The sequence below is a fragment of the Girardinichthys multiradiatus genome, chromosome X, assembly GCF_021462225.1.
Source record: "Girardinichthys multiradiatus isolate DD_20200921_A chromosome X, DD_fGirMul_XY1, whole genome shotgun sequence".
NCBI classification, from domain to species: Eukaryota; Metazoa; Chordata; class Actinopteri; order Cyprinodontiformes; family Goodeidae; genus Girardinichthys; species Girardinichthys multiradiatus.
The window spans coordinates 36,806,234-36,829,407 of NC_061817.1; the positions used below are offsets into that span (position 1 = coordinate 36,806,234).

The window sequence follows — 23,174 nt, forward strand, 5'->3', positions numbered from 1 at the left end:
GGAAAAAAGTTCCCTAAATTGAGCAGATGAACCAGTGTCGTGTTGATGCAATATCTCTTCTTCCAGACTTTTAAAAAGTATTTCTCACGATTGGTGCATTGTTATTAAGGACTAAGAAGAATTCACTCATTTTTTTTAAGGACAGGTTGGACCACATGGCTCATCTGTAAGTCAGGAGACGGGTTAACGACTCAACTAATATTTTGAGCCATTTTTTTCTGCTTATCCCAGATTGGGTCATGTGGCAACATGTCTAGGAGGGAAACCCAGACATCTCCAGCAAAACTCTCCAACTTATTTTGGTGAATCCTAAGGCGGTCCCAGGAGAAAGGGATTCATAGTCCATAACATTAGTTCTGGGTCTCCATCCGGTGGTACATGCTAGGAAAACCTCCAGAGGCATCAAGGAGGCTCTTTGATCCAATGAAGCACTTCACTTTTTGATGCAGAGGAGCAGCATCTCTACTCCGAGCTCCCAGAAAATGATGGCGCTAATTTCTGGGATCTGGTTAGTCTTGGGTGAGAGCTGGAATGTAGACAGAACAGTAAGTGAAGAGCTTCACTTTGTGGCTCAACAGACGAAGCCTCAATCCATCTAATCACCTCCTGATCCGTCTCATAATCACTTGTGAACCAGACACGAAGTTATTTCAACTTCTTAGCTTAAAATGGAATGACCCTAAACAGGAGGAAGCTGTTCACATTTTTGTTTCAGAACCATTGACTTAGACTTAACAGAGCTGAGGAGTGAACCACTCAAATTCCCACCCAAGTCATGTCCAGAAGACATCACATCATCTGCAAAAGCCAGATGAAAACCTGAGGTTACCAAGCCAGGCATGAACCTCTCTATAACTACACTTTTAGATGCTATTTGTGAACAACATAAACATGATCTGTGAAAGGAGGCAGCCCAGCAGGGTCCAAATTATATAGGATGCACATCCAGATCCAGAAGCCATCAAAGCCATCAAAAAGCTCAACTTTTAGAAAGATTATGTAAATGTTTAATTTTACATAGAATAGAAGTGCATATCTTACATTTGTGTTGCTTTTTATTGCTTCTGTATGTATCTGTTGACATATCATGTACTAAAATCAGCAACAGTTGAAAATAAACAAAAATGCTTTTATCACTATCACTTTATAAATGGTTTTAATCACTAAGACGTGATGAATGCAACAATGTTAGAAAACAAAGTTTTATTAAGTTCCTGAGGTGGATCAATGTTAATAAGCAGCATCTTAGAAGGCTTTTCCTATATCACAGGTCTGCAGGAACAATCTATGCAACAGATTGTCCCCAAAGAACTCTGAGACTGAAGCCAAACTTGTAAACGGCGAAGTCTGGAGTTCTTGTTGTTTACTATCTTCAGTTCACACCCTGAGATGGGTTTGGAGCCGTGTGTGTGAGCGCGTTGCAGGGCCATGTTGATGATGTACTGCCTGGGGTGTATTGTGTTACCTGCTGCTGCAGTGAGCTGAGTTAACTTGGACATCGTGATCTACCTGCTGGTGCAGCGATTTAATTCGTCCTGAAAACAAAGCCAGGGCAAAAAAAAAAGAAGCCACAGATGGCCCGATCCATCCTGTGGGAAATCTCCAACATGGGCATCTGCTCAACTACACTCCCAGATATATGTGGATGTGTTTGTGAGAAAGGAAGCGGGAGAGTCCAGCTCTTCATCTGACTTACAGCTCTTTTTTGGTAGCTTAAGAAAATAAAATATATCAAACACATTTTGTGTCTGAGAGAATGAGACAATGCAGCCAAAAACCTGGAAAACATATTTTGATGTATTTTCTAATTACAGTTGCTGAAGGTATAACAAATTCTGACATGAGATCTTCAGATGAGACATTTCTCATTTAGTTCAGTCTACGGCATCATTATAATAATCCCTGCAAGAATTAGTAGATATTATATAGCTTTATTAGACATAGAGTAAAATATTCAAATCTTTATTTCTCGAAATGTTGATGATTATGGCTTACAGATAATATAAACACAAAATTAAGTATCTTGGAAAATTTGAATATTACATAACACCAATTTAAAAAAGGATTTTTAATGTATAAATATTATGTAAGGGTACATTTATGGTGTACACAATCATGGGGAAAACTGCTGACTTGACAGATGTGCAGAAGAAAGTCATTGACACTCTCCACAAGAGATGCTGGTTGTTTAGAGTGCTGTGTTCAAGCATATTCATAGAAAGTTGATTAGAAGGAAAAAATGTGGTATGCAAAGGTGCCGCAACAACATGGCTAACCGCAGCCTTCACAGTATTGTCAAGTAAAATCCATTCAAGAATTTCGGGGAGCTTCTGGACTGGACTGAGGCTGCAGTCAGAGCATCAAGAGCCACTTTACACAGGTGTAGTGCGATTACAAATGTTACATTCCTCATATCAAGAGACAATGTTAGAAGCACTATACTTGGGCTAAGGAGAAAAAGAACTGGACTGTTGCTCAGTGGTCCTGTGACTGTCTATATGCCCTTTGGTTCAAAGGTCAGTGTTTGTTTCCTTGGTTGACCTTTATTACTGTTTCACTTGGCAGGCAGTTATAGCTTGTTTTAGTATTCCAGCTTTGAGTTTTCCTCACATCTTTTCCGGATGGAGTTGGACTTTGCAAAAGTCCTACAGGATCACTCATTTGGGTAGTTAAATATTTATTGGGTTCCTTTTCTTTCTAAAGTCAAACTACAGTCTAAATCTCTTTTTATCTTGTTGATTTCTTGGTGCTGTTACATTAACAAAACACTAGAAACAGAACATTAATACTTTAGGTTTTCAGCTTTTGAAGGCAGCTAAATCTGACAGCGTAACCTCACATTAATCAACAGTTTTCTGTTCACTTTATTGACTCCTGCGATACTTTGTCAGTCTGAATCGGAGGGACTTGCCATATGTCACATATACAGCACACACTCACAGCGACTGTATTGATCTGAAGGTGGCCGCTTTACAATGAGCGGTGATGGATCGGTGTGGTGGCCAGCTCGGCCTTGTCACTGGTGATTTTCATGCCTGCTCCCTGCCAGCTGATCAATAAGGAGTCAGGTTCTACATATTCACTGATTACATCATTGTGCAAAAGCAAAAGACAGAAAAGTATGTTCCATTATTGCACCTGTTATACATTGAGAGCTCAAAATATAAAATGCATCTTGTCTCTTTCATCTTTTTCTTAACTTGATTTATTGATTTGAAGGCAAACCTTGATTTCTTTATTTGGAAAGTCCCTGTAGCATGAGATTGATAGAGAATGTTTAAGCACTTGTAAAACTTTTAAAAGTTAAATCTAAAGTCTCTCTATGGCAGAAACCTTTATCACTGTTATATCCGAGTTTTCCATAGAAACTACTTCTGGCTCTGTTTGGCTGTGTCTCTCTACTGAACAGGTCCATTGACAAAGAGATTGCTGCCAATTACTCGTTTTTTCTTTTCCACATAGAAGGGACTCCTGGCTCAGTGGTTCTTTGCATGTCTGTGTCTCCTTCTTGGATCGGAGGTATTTGTACCAATGACTGCATGTTCTGTTTGTTTATCTTTCCCAAGGAAATTACACCTGACTCAGTGCTGATGTGTATATCTGTGTCTCCTTCTTGAATGGGGGTATGGGTGCCAATCACTCTGTGTTGTCTTAGTTTATCTTTCCCATAGAAGTACATCTGGCTCAGTGCTGATGCGTTTCACTGTGTGTCTATTTTGTACATGGACATTGGGAGTCTTAAACTATGGGTACTCCAGCTGCTAATCTTGGTTCAGTGACTAATGTTATTTGTGTCTCTTTTATGGATTGTGCTATTGGTACCAAGAACTATGATGTTTTTTTGTTTTCTTTTAGATAGAAAGTACCTCTGGCTAAGTGCTTCTGTGTATAGCAGTGTACTTCCTGAGTGAAGCCATTGCTGCTATTAATTACATTTACTCTCACAGTTTCTTTTTCCCATAGAAGGTTCCCCTGGCTCAGTGCTCCGGTGTATAGCTGTATCTCTTATGGAGCTATTGTGTCAGGATCTGTCTGTGTGTCCGTTCCACTTTGATTTTTTTTTTTCAGCAGGTTCAGTTTGAGGGTGGAGCTGCGCACTGCCTCTCACACCTGTGAGTCGTTAGGCTCGTTATGGCAGCTTCTTAAGGAGAGGGTTGCTGAGCATTCGACGCCTGAGTGTCGTCCTTTGTGGTACTTCAAGCCCTGTATCCTGTTCTTGTTTTAAAAGTTCTCTGAGATCTTCTTGTTCCTTTTTAAGGTGCCTTCCTGGATCCTTCTGGTGGATCCTGTGCAACCTGTTCTCACTCTCCTTCTGAAGTTCCCCGTTTGGATCGCAGCCTTACCATCACCGGGTTCTAGACGCTCAGCTGCCTAACCTGTCCGCCCTCCAATGAACTGCTTACCTTTTGGAAACACGGACCTTCCATCCAAGAACTGACCACCCCTCCCGGACTCCATTCCTGCCAGCAACAGTAAGCCTTCATCACTCAATCTTCCCCTCCTCACTCTGAAACAATACTCACCGTTCTGCTTTCCCTCCTCAGAGGACGTTCCGCCAGAGCCACCCTGAATTCCTCATTCATGTCATATCCCTTCTGAATAAATCTCTTAAAACTTCATATGTCTCCTGAAAGTTTCTGCATGTGGGTCAAGAAGCTCGGTAAAATGATGACAGAACACTCAGGCCAGGCTGACCCAGCAGTAACTTTCAGGTCCACGTTAGATGAGCTGAAATCCCAATTGCTCACCCATGAAAACGTCCTCCGGACTTTAGTTGAACAACAAATCCAGATTACTCTCAACATGGAACAGATTGCTGCTATGCTAAACAACCTGCAAGCTAACCCCTCTGCTACTCCTCCTTCCACAGCGCCACCTAGTGCTCTGGATCCGCCCATGCCGTCTCCAACCTTTTGTGACGTCTCTCCACCTACTCCTGAGTTGTTTTCAGGAGAGGTAGGTAGGTGCAGAGGTTTCCTCTTACAGTGCACACTTGTTTTCAACCGCTCTCCTCACTCCTTCCCTGGTGATGATGCCAAAATTGCTTTTATGATAGGTTTGTTCAGAGGAAAAGCTTTGAAGTGGGCTGAGTCTCGTTTTCATAAATATCCCCAATTTGGTTGTTCGTTTCAGGAGTTTGTTAGTGAACTGAAGCTCACTTTTGGCCATCAATGGAGTGAAGCTGAAATTTCCAGGAACATCTGGAAGTTGAAACAAGGGCAACAGTGTGTCTCAGAGTATTCTATTGAGTTTCGTACTCTGGCTGCAGGTTCCGGATGGAATCCTAGCACTCTTAAAGGGGCTTTTATTCACTCTCTAAATGAAACCTTGAAAGATGAATTGATATTAAGAGATGACCCTGAGTCACTGGATGATTTAATCAGCCTGGCAATTAAACTGGATAACCGTCTGAGGGAGAGGAGTAGAGACAATAACAGAAGGGGTTCCCCCCCAATACCTGGCTCTGAAAATCTTAACCCTTTTCCGCGTAACCCTCTCAGTGGGGGATCACCAGAGTCAACTGGACCGGAACCCATGCAGTTGGGACATACCCGTTTAACCCCTGAAGAACGGCAGAAAAGAATTGATCAAAAAGAGTTTATAAAAAGTTTATACTGCGGCAGTAAGGGACACTTTATTGACAACTGTCCCGTGCGGCCAAAAGATCTGGTCCGCCGGTAGTTGTGGGAGCCCCGGCGGACCAAAATCAGTCAGGTGAGAATTCCCGTCCTACAATCCCTGCCACCATCATGATAAACGAAAGGTCTGTGAATATCTCTGCTCTCATTGACTCTGGGTGTGAACAAGACATTATGGATTCATCGTTTGTTTTTTCTCATGGCATTAAAACTGTTCCTCTCCCCTCTCCTATCAAGGTGTCAGCTCTGGGGGGTCAGTCTCTTCCTCCCATAACCCATCGTACCATTCCACTGGAGATCATCATTTCTGGAAATCACCGTGAAAGAATTGAGTTCAACATCCCCACATGCCCTGGCTACCCCACACTTCTCCTTTCCCTCCTCAGAGGACGTTCCGCCGGAGCCGCCCTGAATTCCTCATTCATGTCTTATCCCTTCTGAATAAATCTCTTAAAACTTCATTTGTCTCCTGAAAGTTTCTGCATGTGGTTCAAGAAGCTCGGTAAAACGATGACATATCGGCGCAAATACTACGTGTTCCCTTTTTCTTACCCATAAAAATAGCACCTAACTATTCAATTCAATTCAGTTTTATTTATATAGCGCCAATTCACAACACATGTTGTCTCAAGGCACTTCACAACAGTCAGGGTCATACATTCCAATTAATCCTAACCATTGAATAGTGCAGTCGGAGTTAGTTATTTATTCAAATTGGATAAAAAGTTTTTCTATCTAAGGAAACCCAGCAGATTGCATCCAGTCAGTGACTTGCAGCATTCACTCCTCCTGGATGAGCATGTAGAGACAGTGGACAGTCACTGGCGTTGACTTTGCAGCAATCCCTCATACTGAGCATGCATGTAGCGACAGTGGAGAGGAAAAACTCCCTTTTAACAGGAAGGAACCTCCAGCAGAACCAGGCTCAGTGTGAGCGGCCATCTGCCACGACCGACTGGGGGTTTGAGAGAACAGAGCAGAGACACAAAGAGAACAAAGAAGCACTGATCCAGGAGTACTTTCTATGGGAAGGAAAAGTAAATGTTAATGGATGTAGCTCCTTTAGTCGTTTCATCTAGAAAGAAAGAACAGATAAACTTTGAGCCAGTTTTCAAGGTTAGAGTCTGAAAGAGAGCACATAGAGTTAGTCACAGTAGAAGCTCAGTCAGTAGCCATGTCTAGGAGAGAGAAAGGGTTAAACACTAAAAGACAGGGCTATGTGGATCATCGGTAGAGGGTGAGCATTAAGTTGTTGCCAGCAGAACGGACGATGCCCCTCTCCAGAAAGGTGTCACAGGTAGACACAGAGCCAGGCCAGGTGTAGCTTCTAGGAAGAGAAAAGAGAGAGAACAAGGTTAAAAGCTGAAATAACAGCAAATAATGCAAAATTGGAGAGTAGTGTGAGAATGTAGCGAAGAGGGTGAAAGTGGTCGTTATGTCCTCCAGCAGCCTAAGCCTATAGCAGCATAACTACACAGATAGTTTTAGTTCAGATTATTTAGTTAAACGGCGCTTATTTACAACAATGTCGTCTCAAGGAACCCGACAAAGGGTCCCACATATGGTCATTGTTATACTAAAAACCACAAGGATTGGGATACCTCTCTCTGTCAGACTGATCACAACCATCGGAAAAGAGAAGGGGTCACACAAGTAGTAGAAATGGAGGGTGTGTTTGCACCTCAACCATAACTGAGCCGGTTTAGGCTAAACCTGACTCCCCCTTACTCCAACCAACAGGGAGGGAAGAAGGCTCCCTCCCTGATAACCTAAGCCACTCTAACTATAAGCCTTATCAAAAAGGAAAGTTTTAAGCCTAGCCTTCAAAGTAGACAGGGTGTCTGCCTCACGGACTAAAACTGGGAGCTGGTTCCACAGGAGAGGAGCCTGATAACTAAAGGATCTGCCTCCCATTCTACTTCTAGAGACTCTAGGAACCGCCAGTAAACCTGCAGTCTAAGAACGAAGTGCTCTGTTAGGAACATATGGACCAATCAGATCTCTGATGTATGATGGAGCTAGATCATTAAGGGCTTTATATGTGAGGAGGAGAATTTTAAATTCTATTCTGGATTTAACAGGGAGCCAATGAAGGGAAGCTAAAATAGGAGAAATATGATCTGTCTTTTTTATTTTCATCAGAACTCTGGCTGCAGCATTTTGAATCAGCTGAAGGCTTTTAACTGCATTTTGTGGACATCCTGATAGTAAAGAATTACAATAGTCCAGCCTTGAAGTAACAAATACATGGACTAGTTTTTCACCGTCACTCCTGGACAGGATATTTCTAATTTTGGCAATGTTCCGGAGATGAAAGAAGGAAATCCTAGAAACCTGTTTAATATGGGATTTAAATGACATGTCCTGGTCAAAAATAACACCAAGGTTTTTTACTTTATTACCGGAGGTTAATTTAATGCCATCCAGGTTAAGTGATTGACTAAGCAGTTTCTTTTTTAAAGACTCCGGTCCAAAGACGACAACTTCTGTCTTGTCTGAATTTAGAAGCAGAAAATGTAATATCATCCAAGTTTTTATGTCTTCAAGACATGCTTGTAGTCTATCTAACTGGTTGGGTTAATCAGGATTTATGGATAAGTAAAGCTGAGTATCATCTGCGTAACAGTGAAAATTTATCCCATGCTGCCTAATAATTTGACCTATTGGAAGCATATATATAATGTAAAGAGAATTGGCCCAAGTACTGAACCCTGTGGTACTCCACAATTAACCCTAGAGTTTAAAGATGATTTATCATTTACATGAACAAACTGGAATCTGTCAGACAGATATTTAAACCAGCCTAGTGCTGTTCCCCTGATCCCTGCAGGATATTCCAGCCTCGTACTCGTCGTCTTCCGCTTTATCCGGGACCGGGTCACGGGGGCAGCAGACTCAGCAGACGCCCAGACGTCCCTCTCTCCAAACACCTCCTCCAGCTCCTCCGGGGGGAGCCCAAGGCGTTCCCAGGCCAGCCGAGAGACAAAGTCCCTCCAGCGTGTCCTGGGCCGTCCCCTGGGCCTCCTCCCGGTGGGACGTGCCTGGAACACCTCCCGAGGAAGGTGTCCAGGAGGCATCCGGTATAGATGCCCGAGCCACCTCAATTGGCTCCTCTCGATGTGGAGAAGCAGTGGCTCTACTCCGAGCCCCTCCCGAATGGCCAAGCTCCTCACCCTCTCTCTAAGGGAGTGCCCGGCCACCCTACGGAGGAAGCTCATTTCAGCCGCTTTTATCCGGGATCTCGTTCTTTCATTCATGACCCAAAGTTCATGGCCATAGGTGAGGATAGGAATGTAGACCAACCGGTAAATTGAGAGCTTCGCTTTTCGGCTCAGCTCTCTCTTCACCACAACGGACCGGCACAGCGCCTTTCTAAGAGAAAATTATGGTCGACTGTATCAAATGCAGCACTGAGATCTAACAGAACCAGAACAGACACAAGTCCATTATCTTAGGCCATAAGAATATCATTAGTGAGTTTCAGCAGAGCTGTTTCAGTGCTATGATGAGCTCTGAAACCTGACTGAAACTTTTCAAACAGGTCATTGTTGTGTAAATGCTCACACATTTGATTAGTAACAATTTTCTCAAGAATTTTAGATAAGAATGGAAGATTGGATATAGGTCTGTAATTTTTCAAGTCATCTCGATCAAGCGAAGGTTTCTTAAGTAAAGGTTTAATTACAGCTAACTTAAAAGCTTGTGGTTCTGATCCATTTACTAAAGATAGATTAATCATATCTAAAATGGGGCTGGTAATCAGAGGGAACACTTCCTTAAATAATTTGGTTGAGATTGGGTCTAACATACAAGTTGAAGGTTTAGATGAAGCTAATATTTCTGATAACTCAGGAAGCTTCACAGGATCAAAACAGTCCAAACACAGATCAGGTTCTGCAGTTATTTCCAATGTTGTCTCACTTGCTGAGAATAAAGTAATCATCTTCGAGAGTATGTCAAAGATTTTCTTTTTAATAGAATCAATTTTATTTAAGAAGAATCCCATGGCTGCTAAGAGCTAAGGGAATGGATGGCTCAACAGTATTCTAAAGTACTCTATTTGCCTTTTGAAGGTCCACCTGACTCAGTGCTTCTATGGTTATGGAATTGGATAAAAAACAAAATGGTAAAACTGGAATTAAATCTTTTTTATATATTTAAAATGTCTTGAGAGCAAAGTTCAACTGAAGTCAAATTTTTTGTGTGCGCAGATGTCGCCAATAAAGCTGCTTCTGATCTAGGACACTACATCAGCATGGACTCCTGCTTTACTTGCACTGCCATACTTGCACAATGATCACCTGCACTGTTGTATTGCTCTTGCATCTTAAACTGCTCTATATTTACTTTCACTCACTTAAAACTGTGCACATATATTTATATTATATTGTAGATATGTTTATACTGTTTAATATGTACTGTATTGCACCGACTACGCAAAAACAAATTCCTTGTATGTCCAAAAACGTACTTGGCAATAAAGCTTTTCTGATTCTGATTACTGCAAGCCTTGTTTTCTACCTTTGTTTGCAGCTTTGAATAAATATTATTTACTGGATCTTAGAATTTAGACTGTTGCTGGTGATCAAAATATTTAATAATATAACTGATCTTGTAAAGGAGTGACGTTCAGCAGTGAGAAGCGGGGGATAATGGAAGTGCGAACCGTGTGTGATTACGGTTCGGTCCAGGTGATGACGCACAAGCAGCCGTCAGAAGGAAAGCAGAGGGATGCTCCGCTCTCAGCCTCACTTCTCTGAGCTCTCTGACGGAGCGGCTCTCAGCTGCAGGACCTCAGCAGAGAAGCTGTAGTAGATGGAAGAAGACATTTATAACTCCGAGCTCTCAGTCTGCGCTGAGGACAACCCTGAAGGAAGGAGACGCGCGTAAAGCCTCCGCGCCATGCAGCCTCTCCGCTCCCTCCTCTGACCGCCTCTGTCTCCCTGCTTCCCGCATGGTTCTGGCGGGAAACCATGAAGACGACGCGGAAATGTCGCGCGCTGCTGTCGGTAGCTTTGAACCTGGCGGCTCTGTTCTTCTCCACCACCGCCTTCGTCACCACATACTGGTGCGAGGGCACCCAGCGCGTCCCCAAGCCCAACTGCAGCAAGCAGCGGAGCCACAACTGCATCGACTACGGCGTGAACGAGACGGACCAGAACAAGGTGCACTACAGCTGGGAGACCGGGGACGACCGCTTCCTCTTCCGCCGTTTCCACACCGGCATCTGGTACTCCTGCGAGGAGAACATCCACGGAGCAGGTGGGTACATCCCTCCAGAAGACTCCCTGTTTATACAAGTGTTTACAAAAGGTTTTGGCGTCTTTACGCACACAAAAACCCGTCCTCCATAACAGCGCGTACTTTAGAGACTGTTAAGAATAAAACCCACGGACTAGGTTTGCATGGTTTTGCTGTAGAAATAAAAGGGGACAGAAAAGTCTGGAGGAGTTGCAGTTAGGATCTGTTGACAGAACAACTATGTGTCTTTTTTTAGCTGTGAAACATGGAATGTTTTTCCTCCAGAACCTCCTTATTTCTAAAGGCACTTCCATTATTGGGTCCAGAACAGGGCCATTAATGTTAATGCTGTTGGTCTTGTTCAGCCATTGTGTATTTGAGAGAAAATGCAAAAAATAAAAGCCTAATAAACTGTTGATACTTTCAGAGTGATTACACTTTAAAACTTATATGAGGTCACCAAAGTCCATGGAAAAGCTCAACTGTAGCTAATTTTAAAGGAATTTCACCAACACCGAATTGAATCAAGAGTTTAAACCGATATGACTAAATTATAATTTAAAAAATGCTTTGCATTTTCTCTTCACAAAACTTCCTGCTTCCTGGAAAAAGTACCTGCAGTAAAACTGCATTCCACAAATGTTGGCCTCTCTGGAAGACTGTTGGGAAGAAAAGCCTTCAGAGCTCCGGTTTGCAGCTCGCTAAAAGCCATTTAGGAGACACAGCACACATGTGGAAGAAGATGCGTTGGACAGATGAGTTTTGCGTGGCCTACATGCAAAAGCTGTTTGTGGCAAAAAACACCATGTCCAAGGTGAAACATGGTGGTGGCAGCATCATGCTATGGGGATGCATTTTTTTTTAGCAGTAACAGTGGAGCTGGTCAGAGCTGATGGTAAGATGGATGGAGATAAATACAGAGCAATCCTGAATGAAAACCTGTTAGAGGCTGCAAAAGAATCAAGACTGGGGTGGAGGTTCACCTTCCAGCAAGACGGTGACCCTAAACATACAGCCAGGGCTACAATGGAACGACAATCTGTGGCATGAGTTAAAAAATGCTGTTCAACAATGAGGGGTGTCCAAAGTTGGTCCTCGAGGGCCGGTGTCCTGCATGTTTTAGATGTTTCCCTGCTTTCATTCACCTAAACACATCTAAAACATGCAGACACCCCTGTTCCAGAAGTACAAAGCTGGTAGAGACCCCAAAAGGTTATTCTACAAAGTATTAACTCAGGGGGCTGAATACAAACATACGCCACGCTGTCAGGTCTTTATTTGTGAAAAAACATGTTGCAAACAATGAATTCTTTTCATTCCACTTCTAGGTTATGCACTTTGTGTTGGGCCTATCACACAAAAACTCGATAAAACCCACTGAAGTTTGTGTTTGTAAAACATGAAATAAAATGTTAAAGAGATGTGAATACTTGTAAATGAACAAACATTCTGGAGTATTTTGTGTTAAAAGTCCAGTCGGTTTCCTGAGTCTTTCGTTCCTCTTGTGTCAGTGTGGTTTCCTATAAACCCTCCTTAGGGAGAAAAACATCTAATTATTTACAAAACCAGCAAACTGGGTCTTTGTCAGGGACTAAATTCACAGCATTTAAATAGTAAGTTACAGAGAATCTCGCGCTAAAACAGAACTCAGTTTCCCTTCTTCTAATGTGAGAGGAAAAAAACATAATCTCTTCAACATTCATCCTAAGACCCCCCTGTAGTCTAAGTCGTAAGTTGACACGAGAAAAGTTTTTAATTATTCGTTGATTTAGACTGTTTTACCAAAGACTTGTTTGTTTAGAGAGCTCATGGCACCCCTGACGCGACATTATCTGGTAACTTTGAGTATCAGAAAACACAGACGTCTGTCTCTGCTTGTCAGTGTTTGTAATTAACTCTGCAGAAAAAGCCCAGCCGCAGGAAATTTGGCAGATTTCTTGCTTGGTTTTATGTTTTATTGAGCATATTTACTTGATGGTGGCTGCCTGAATCATGATAAAACTGGGTTTGCATCACTCCTAGCTGCACATAGATGTCATCATGTTCATGGCAGGATGTATGTTGTGAATTTATGAGTTAAAGGTTTGTGGATTTGGATTCTCTATTTCAGACTTTCAGCAGAATTTAAGGTCTTTGTTGGGTCAACTGGTCCGCATTTGAATCTGAGCTTTTGCAGCAGTTATAAGTTACGAGTTTAAGTAGGTGACTTAAGCAGACACTTCATGTATTTCAGAATCAGAATCCCTTTATTGTCGTTGTACAAAAACGCACAACAAAATTTAAAAATAGCAGCTCTCGAAGACAATGCAAGAGAAAAAACAAAAGTGCAGTTCAAATAAGTATTATATAGTTGTATACTCATACATATACATATTTACACATGCACACAAACTCACACAGACACGCATACATTTCAGTTTGCGGCATTCAGAGCAGCAACAGCTTTTGGGTAGAAGCTGTTGTTCAGTCTTATTGTCCTGAAACGCCTCCCTTAAGGTAAGAGCTTGAAGAGGTGGTGACAACTGCTGCAACACATTCCAGAAAAAGTTGTTTTCATGCAGATTTTCTCATTTTGTAATGTTCCCAATCCTTCTCCGAGTATTTAAGTCATTCTGGCTTTGAGGACATGAAGCCATAGACAGTTCCTGGTGCTACTTTGTCTCATTCTTCCTGCAAACAGAAATGTTTCCCACAAAGGATGCCTGGATGAAGCACATATGAAGAAGTATAAACAAACCACGCTTCCTTTGGAGTAATGATGTTGTTGCTCTTGTTTGTGGTGGTAAAGGAGTAGCTAAGCCAAAAAGAAAAGTTCTGTACTGGTTCATCTAAGTTCCAGCAGCCCTTACTTCTGGTTATTAACTTCTCCAACAGTCTCTATTGGGAGCAGGTCAGGACTGCAGACAGGAGCTGTTCCTTCTTCTGCCTCAGACATCTGTGCAGAATGTGGGATTCCTGTGAAAAATGGACATCGTGGGAAGAAGTGTGGTCTTAAAGGCAACATATGTTGTTCTAAAATGTCTCCTGAACTTTTCTAAATGAATGTAACCATCAGAGAAGCAGAAATGAGCTTTGGCAAGGACACCGATGCAGCTGTTATGGATTCATGTGTAGAAGTGCAAGCAGGAGGTCGGCAGGATTATATATGATGTAAATTTATGAAAAGTAAAAACATCTAAACAGAGAAATTAGCCTTTTATTCTAGTCTTCTGGAGCAAAGTTCTCTCTTGTCAAGACATTTCATAGTTCAGAAGAGCTCGAGTGCTGCAAGAACTGCCAAACCAGAGCTGCACGAACCGAAGGATGTTTTGTTCTTGCAGCTCTGGTTGTGGAAACTAGGGAGGGTCCGATATGATATTTTTATACCGATGTGCGATATTGGTATTGCTGCTGTGCCCGATATCCGATATTTGCCGATATTAAAATGAATGTAAATTTTTAATATTCATACTAATAATAATAGGAAAAATTCATATTCTTTTTTTAATTGAAAATGCAAATTTGCCTTTAAATTGTACAATCACATTGCACTGGCCTTTAAAAATTTAGGCAAAGATGTAGCAGGAACATTTACAAAGCCCCTGTAACAACAAACAGCCATAAAAAAAATAGAAGCTCAGCTTATCTGACTGTAAACTTATTTGTTCTAACTGTCAACATCCACCTTCAGTTTTAGGTATGAACTTAAGTGTGCATTACACTATGACTTTGAACCCTAATTTCAATGTGAACTTAAGTGTCAGTGAAGCAAAGTGCTTTTGTTAAATGTTGGAAATCAACTACTTCATAACAAAGTCCATGTTTTTTTTAACAAAGAGAAGCATTTCTGCTTTCTCACAATGGATTCTGTTTCTTTTTTCATCAACAATAAGTGATGCAGCTGAGAAGAGACGTACACTCTCTGTGCTGGTGCATGGAGCCGAAAGATAATTGCGTACAAGTTGAGCAAGCGCCGAACATGTTCATCAGTGAATGCCCGCTTTCATCGCTCAGTCTGTGCCTCTTCCCCTGGTCCATCCTCTTCTGCAGGAGCCTTATCTGTATCCTCGTCATTTGTCATCATGTCAACTTCTTGCTGTAGTTCATTAATGGCAGTTGCCTTCAGTGTAGTGTGAAAGTAACAATCTTTGTATCTTGGGTCCAAAATGGTTGACAGGTAGTAAAGCGGTTCACAGAAAGCTCACGTGAAGCGCTTATTAACTGCTTCCAATAAGGTGGAATTGCAGTGCCGACTCCAGCATCTGTTTCCATGTTCTTGCTTAGTAAACGTTTTAGTGCCACAACGGAGGGCATCACATCCGCAGCAGAAGCCGATTGTGAACTTATTTCTCGCGTCAGCTGTTCAAATGGGCCCAGCAGTGTGGTCATGTTTTCAATAAGACTCCATTGCTTCAAAGTCAATGACACGGGGAACTCGTGATCTGCCCCATACACTCTGAGCACACGTTTCTGTTCCAGTAAGCTTCTCATCATGTACAGAGTACTATTCCAACGAGTTGTGACATCTTGTTGGGGGGTCTTGTTAAGCAAGCCCAGCTCTGTCTGGATGTTTCACAGTTGTGATGTAGCGAGCTGTGAATGCTGGAAATGTCCCACTAAACGTCTTCCCATAGCAACACAGTCAGAGACGCTACGCTGGTTAATAAGTCGATCTTGTACAGCTAACTGAGGTTTGAGTGCCATGCAACCAAGGCTTTTAATACCACATTAGACAAGTCCCTTTTGCATATTGGCAGCGTTGTCACCAAGGACTACGTGCACTTTCTCTTTGGAAATGTTCCATTGAGCCAACATGTCGTCAAACGCAGCGGCAATTGCACGCCTGTGTGAGAGCCTGTGAATTTGTGGGCATGCAACACAGCTCGTTTTAGTTTGAAATTCTCATCAATCCACTGAGCTGTGAGACTTAACATACTTATTTGACTGACAGTGGAGCTCCAGATGTCCGTCGTAAAGCTGATAGCAGTCACATTTCCATCCAACTGCTCACGAATGCGTGCAGCAACAACCTTGTACAGTTCAGGTAGTCCAGTGTCAGAAAAAAAATGGCGATTCGGTATGCTTCCATGTGTTCCATGAGCCAACGAAACAGTGTGTTCTCTACTATAGAGAAAGGCTGGTCGTCCAGCGCAATCATTTCGGTTATCCTCTTTGTTATAGATATGGCTGTCGCTGAATCTTTGCTGAATTTCTTTGTTTTCTCCAGTACTTGTGCAATAGTTCCCTGTTTAGCGGTAGCTCCGGGCTTGCTAACATTAGTTTGTTGCTGGTATTCATTGTACACCGATGGGTGTTTATTTTTTAAATGTGTTCTTAAATTTGTGGTATTGAAAGATCTTGCGTGCTCACCACCTCGCATAACTTCACCTTTGCACGAATTGCATATTGCTTTTCGGCTGTCTTTTTGGGATACCGTAAAATACTCCCAGATTGCTGACATGTTAGCTTTAGCGTTGACCTGCCATTGAACTTTAACGTGCGCATGCGCGAATTGGGGCGTCTCCAGCTGCGTTCAGGGACTGTTTAGAATCCGGCAGTCACACAAACCAAACAATATGACATCACCGAACATTTTTGCTCATCGGACCGATGCCGATATAAAAATTACATATATATTGGCCGATAATATCTGCCGTCCCAATTTATTTTGGATCTCTAGTGGAAACTGCATTGGCCAATAGTAATGCAAGGTTTGCTGGAATGGAAACCAGTGAGACTGATTAATGTCAAACAGCGGTGCAGGAGAATAAACCGAGGGAGCTTAGGCCCTGCTTACATGGCACATTTTAAGGTGAAAACAGAAAAGTTTCGTAGCCTTTTTACTGCTCATTTACTGCTTTCTATCAGCCATGCTTGCTTTGTTGACGGTACCAGCGGCTACCTTGCTCTTGTGCGTGCAATGCTGTGTTCATGTCCGGCATGGAAAATTGCTCATTCTTCCACTTCCTTAGTGTCACAATGATGCGTTTAGGTACCGAAACATGGAACAGTTTGAATTTACGTGGATGGGTACTCGGTAGTACAGACGGAATTCGGTCGGTACCTATAAAGTACCGAATTCAGTACACATCCCTATCTCATTGTCTGACCTTTTGTCCATTAAAAACACCAGAACCAGGATTGGATTGAATGTGCATTGAATGTATAGTATTGTATAGTAAGCTAAGTGCATCTGTTTTTGAATGAAGCTCTGCAAGACTCACTGTTTTTTACAGCATCTTTTTGACATTAACAACCATGGTTCCAAATTCCAAGTACAAACCCTTCAGATATCCAAACCCAGATCAATAGAGACCACTGCTGATGTCCTATTAGTGTCCAGATGTGACTCTGACCCAAAGAGATTGATGTAACAGAACCTCTGAATGGGATCCGGCTTGTTCTGCGAGCAATGGAAACGGCAGCATGTGTTGGACCTAAAGAGGCACTTTCTCCTTGTCCTGAGCAGATTCTCTGGTGGTTCGTAATCTTGGTGCACAAACTTTAAATGTTCTTTTCCTATTTTTTGCCTCTTTGATTATTGTCACCTTCCCACCTGAACTGTTTGGACTGGAAATGATTTCCTTGGATAGTCCAAACAGGTGAACTCTGGTGAAGTCATAGGCCTCAGTTCCCTTGCAGTTGAACCCTGATGAGGTTCACTAGTTTGGACGCATCCCTGCTCCTTCCCCTGAAGCAGATGCTGTGTTCTGAGCTTGCAGAAAATACGGAGAATTTATATAATTCGTGTCTTTCTAGTTACTATTTCAAGCAAAATTCTCTGAAAAGTATACCAAATGATTGTAAGAAGATGTGTACAAAAAGGATGCGTCCCTATTTATAAGTTTATTTACTCTCCTGTTTCCCACGATGCAACGCAAACAGAAAGGCGATTAGCTTAATCTTGCAGCGTACCTCCTGGCAGCTGTGTCAGATCGAATTCGTTCACACTATAATTAAACCGCTCTAGAGTTCGTTTTGAACAAACTAAACTTTTCCAAACGAACTCTAGAGCGGTTGTTTATGGTTTGCTTTGATCCAAACCAACCGCACCAAGGGGGAAACGAACCAGAGTTCGTTTTAAACACCTCAGCTGTGAAAACATCCTTCGACAAGCATACAAACTGCAATATCTGGAACGGACAAGTTAAAGTTTGTCTTGCATCATAGACCCAGTATCATGTATCTTCTTGTTACCTCTAACCTACCTTTAAACTGTAAAAATTATTTATCAGTTTGTTTCTGTGAAAAGTCATTTTTTTAGGTGATTTTACAACACGAGTGTTTGTTACTTATCCTGTAACTGGAAAACAGAAATAAGATGATATCCTCATATAAATTTGAAGTATTTCGGTGCTCAGAACGAGATTCTCCAGCACTCCTGTTTTCCTTTTCCAGAAGCATCTTTCTGTGAAAACACCTTTTTATTTATGAGTCTCGGGGGTTTGAAGCATTCATTAACTCGTGTTGGAAACCCTGACTTATGGGAGGGTTTTGGAGACACAGGGCAGTTAAAGGTTAAAATAAAATAGTCATGGACTCTTCAGTGAGGATTAATCTCTTCATTACATCACAACAATCTGCTCCGACTGGCTGAGAGACACGTAAGGAGCTCAGCTTGATACTGTTTTAACGGCGGTAATGAGAACAGGGTCTGTTGATGCAAGAGGAGGCTTAAAATTCAGCTCACTTTATGCTGAAATGACCTTTCTATAAACTCAGGGCCATCAATGTTCGTGCCTTTCTGTTGCCGGTTTAATCTCCTTCAGTTCATTCAGCTGTCTCATAAACCTCTAAGGAGCCATTTAACTTTTGGTTCATCGTTTTTAGTTGTATCTCTCTCTGTCTGTCATTTGGTCATCCATCCATCTGTCTCTGGTATTTGTACATTTTGTATTTTAGCATCTTCGGCTTTACTTTCATCCATCCATCCATTTTCTAAACCCACTTCTTCCATTCAGGGTCGTGGGGAAGCTGTTGCGGGCAAGAAGCAGGGTACACCCTGGACAGGCCGCCAGCCCAGTGCAACAAAGGACAAACAACCATGCAGAAACCCATTCATACCTAAGAGCAATTTCGAGAGATTAACCCAACAGTCATGCTTTTGGATTGTGGGAGAAAGCTGGAGACAACCCATATATGCACGGGGAAACCGTGCAAACCCCATACAGAAAGACCCCCGGCCAGGAGTCGAACCGAGGACCTTCTCACTGCAAGGCAACAGTGCTACCAACTGGGCCACCGTGCAGTGCATCACTTTCATTGAACTCTTATTTATACTTTAAAAAATATTCTAATAAGTATAATGATTTATAATTTGTTTTGGTTTTGGTTCAAATTAATCAGAATAGAATAGAATAGAATAGAAATATATTTTATTGTCCCTCAGGGGGTGAAATTCATGTCTACCAGTCAGTGACAAAAGGGAAGCAAGCAGATTCAGACATGTAACATAGTATAAGAATAAGAGACAGTACAGTAAGGGCAAATTTACAATATAAGATAAAACACTGTACAGTTATTAAAAATAGCGTACTCAGATTCAAAGAAATGGACAACTTTATTACATATTTGTAGAATTTAACAAAGTTTGTGATAAATACTTAAAATAACAGTAATTAACAGTAATTACGCCCGTCTGCTGTATAATTAGTCTGATTATAACTGCATATGGACACGTTCTTCATGTTTCAACTAAATGATTCAGACTGACACTCAGGTTCTTTACCTGTTGTTTCTCACAACCATTCATACTCATCAGAGTTGTAATTAACCTCCAGACGACATCAAACCCCTGATTAAACTGGCTTCCCAGCTGCAGGGGGTCTGCAATGAAAGCCTGATCCGAACAGGAATTATGGGACTTTGAAGTGAAACAGGGAGAAAAGATGTTGGAAAGCACCTGAAGCCTGAAATGAATCAGTTTCATTACATCCTGATGTACTGAAAATGTGATAAGTGGCGTTATTTGGTTTTTTGTCTGTAATTAACATTTCAGAGCTGCGTTGTGATGTAGGAAGGTGTAAGTAGGAATACTGATTGTGCTGTTGGTCCTGTCATCAGGCCACAGATGAGCTGCTCACTCTTTAATTACATTTTAAATTCATGTCCTAATCAGACGCTGAGCTGCTCACCTTTGGGCTGCAGCACACTTAATGCTGTTCTTTGGAGTTTTATTGTTTTTTTTTACCACTTGATCTCTTTTAACCTCAGAAAAAATGGCTGGAGAGATCTTAGATGAGTTTCAACTACAAATGGGTTGCAGTTGCAGATCTGTGCAAAATATCTGGTTTTGGACCTTAAGTTTTATTTTTCTACCAAGCATTATTTATTCAAGACCCAAAGACTGAAAAAGCAGGTAAAATCCAAATACAAATGTTTGAAAGGCCCTGAGAAACCCAGGTTTCCATCCATCCATGATGGTTGGATGGATGGATGGTCTGACCTTTTCTTGACTATAATTACCCCGTTTAAACACCTCGTGTTTCCCCACTGCCCAAATTAAATACATTTAAGACCACGTCAAAAGGAGTAAATCATAAAAATCTAATGAAAATAAATATTTCTAGTTTAATAAAACCAAAAAAATAACACAATAAATGACGTTTATGGAACAAAATATCTTTAAATTCTTTGTTTCCTAATGACTCGATCATCAGATTCTTGTCTTGTCTGCCTGCAGCAGGAGGAACATGTTAGTATAAACAAGTCAACTTAGGCGCCTTTTGTTTGACAATTGTTAAACTTGTGGTACAAATATAAATAAAGTAAACTGAACTGAAGTAAATTTGAAAGATCTTTCAAAAGTATTGATTGCAGGAAGACATCTCGCAGGAGGAACATTAATGAAGGCAAAAGGAAGTAATCGCTTTTTTTGATAAATCAGCAGATTTAGAGCAGATAAAGCACAAATGATCCAACAGAAGAGCAGCTTTCTATGTTCCGGTCTCTCTGACTCCTTGTTTGGGACAGATTCCCCCTAACTAGTCTTTAGCGAGAGTTAATGAGGAACATGGAAGTCATGCATTCCACATTAAAGGTCTGCATGTTTGTCCTGACTGCACAAGTGGCCTTCAGGAAGATGTCTATCAGTCAGTGGTCGACTGAAACGGTCACCAGATGAAAGAAGAACAAAGCAGTGGCAGATCTGACTAATTTAAACAGCATATTCAACGTAAAAGGCAATTTATCCACTAAAATAAATTAAGTAAAATCACGGTCCTGATCCATGAGGATCTTTATGGAAATTACTCATGCAAACATTGGGAGGTTATGCAGTCAGTGCTATGTTGGTGGGACAACGGAGCTAATTTTGTGGCAGAATTTCTTCATCATAGCAAAGAGGTCAGATTGCCTTGTGGGTGGATTGACTTCAATTCTGGATGAAGTAAAGAACTCACATCCCACGGTTAAGATGCTGAACTTCTTCAGTGATCCACGAACCACACAATGCAGACAGACAGGAAGCTTCATCTGCAGCACCGAGCTGCAGGATCACAAATGAAAAAGGGGGATGAGAAGAACTTATGAGGTGAACAGAACTCTGCAGACGCACGTTACAGAGAACCTAGTAGATGGTGTTTGAGGAGATTTTCGAAGTGATTCTTCCTCCAAGAGCAGTGATGTCAAGCTCACACTGATGGAGAAATACATCTGATCCCATAAGAGGTTAGAGTTCAAGAGGTCAAGTTAGAGATCAGAGTTGACTCTATACGATTCACCTGGAGGAAGCGAAGCGAAGCAACATTCTCTTCTATTATCTTCACCTAAGTCAGATTTTTATGTTTTCTACTTTGATTTTTAAATTGAATTTACACCTAAAATAAAATGATCCTGATGGCTACCGATTTGTCCGCTCATGATCAATTTTGCAAAGGTTGGTGTTTTCTTAACATAAATTAAATACAAATTTATTTTAACAATTAATATGTTTAAAAAGTTACAAAAATCCTAAACAAGCATACTTAGAGTTTAAGTTTGTCTCGAAACTACAGACAAAGCTTTTACTCGGAAAAATGTAAAGGGAAAACCAAACATTTACTGAATTTTGAGGTTTTCTTGAACATTTATGTCTGTTTTAAGGCCAGTTTCATGGAGCTGTGCACATGTATGTCTAGTGCAGCTTTGTTTTCAAACTATAAAGCTTCATCTCAATAAAATAAATTATAACTGAAAAGTTAACATTAACCAAACAGATACAGTGTAACATGTTAGAATTTCACCTTAAAGTTTATTTTCCCATGATTGTGGTGTAGACATTATGGGGAGGACTGGTGACAGTTGTCCTGAAGACAGTCACTGGCTACCTCCACTAAAAGGTTAAAAAAAATTGGTGGATCCAAGCATATTCATGGAAAGTTGAGTGGAAGGAGAACGTGTGGTTTGGGCAAAGCCCATTCAAGAGCTTGGGGGGGATTCAAAAGGTGCAGACTGCAGCTGGAGTCAGACCTTCCACGGTTTCTACAGTCAGTAATGATTTGGGGTACCAGATCATTTGCTGGTTCTGGTCCATTGTGTTGTCTCAATTCCACTGTCAAAACAGTCATCTACCAGGACATTTTAAAGCACTTCATGCTTCCTTCTGCTGACAAGCTTTATGGAGATGCTGATTTCATTTTCCAGCAGGACTTGGTTCTGGCCCACACCGTCAAAGGTACCAAAAGCTGTTTCAATCACTATGGTAACACCAGTATCCTGGCTTGACTTGAACCGAACAGAGAATCTGTGGGATGTTGTAAGATGAGAGACACCAGAGCCAGCAATGCAGCCAGGTTAAAGGTCGCTGTTAAAGCTACCTGGGCTGCCTGAACACCTCAGCAGAACCACAGGCTGATCTCCTCTGTGCCATGCTACATTGATGCAGCAACCCATGCAAAAGGAGCCCAGACCAAGTATTTAGTGTAGAAGTCGCACAGTAGATGGACATACTTTTCAGTAGGGGCATATTTCTGTATTAAAAATCTGTTTTTTTATTGGTCTTATATTTAATATTTAAATTTACTGAGGAACTGACTATTATGTTTCCATTGTCTGTCAGCTATAAGCATCAAAATGAATAGAAATAAACATTTGAAATACTGTAGGGAACAAATCTACATAATAAATGAGTTTTGCTTTTCGAATGAATTACTGAAAAAATTAGATTTTTGACTATATTTTAAGTATTGAGATGCACCTTGCACACATGACATGATGCTTTTTGTGCATCTTAGAAGCAAAACCTCCAGTGGTCATTTTGTTTCAGAGCAGTTCTAGATGTTCTGTTTCAGTGCTTCAAACTGAAATTATCCGGCGTTTCCCTGAAACAGTGTCTTC

At 41.5% G+C, this 23,174-nt stretch overlaps 1 protein-coding gene across 2 annotated transcripts in view; it reads left to right on the plus strand.

Annotated features, from left to right (window-relative positions):
* Window positions 1-10,363: 10,363 nt before the first annotated feature.
* Window positions 10,364-23,174, plus strand: part of LOC124862197 (germ cell-specific gene 1-like protein) — a 32,578-nt gene continuing 19,767 nt past the window's right edge. For both annotated transcript variants that reach the window (XM_047356019.1, XM_047356020.1), the window contains exon 1: window positions 10,364-10,901. In XM_047356019.1, the coding sequence (XP_047211975.1) occupies window positions 10,613-10,901 (289 nt within the window). In that variant the 5' untranslated portion in view covers window positions 10,364-10,612. The remainder of the gene's footprint in view (window positions 10,902-23,174) is intronic.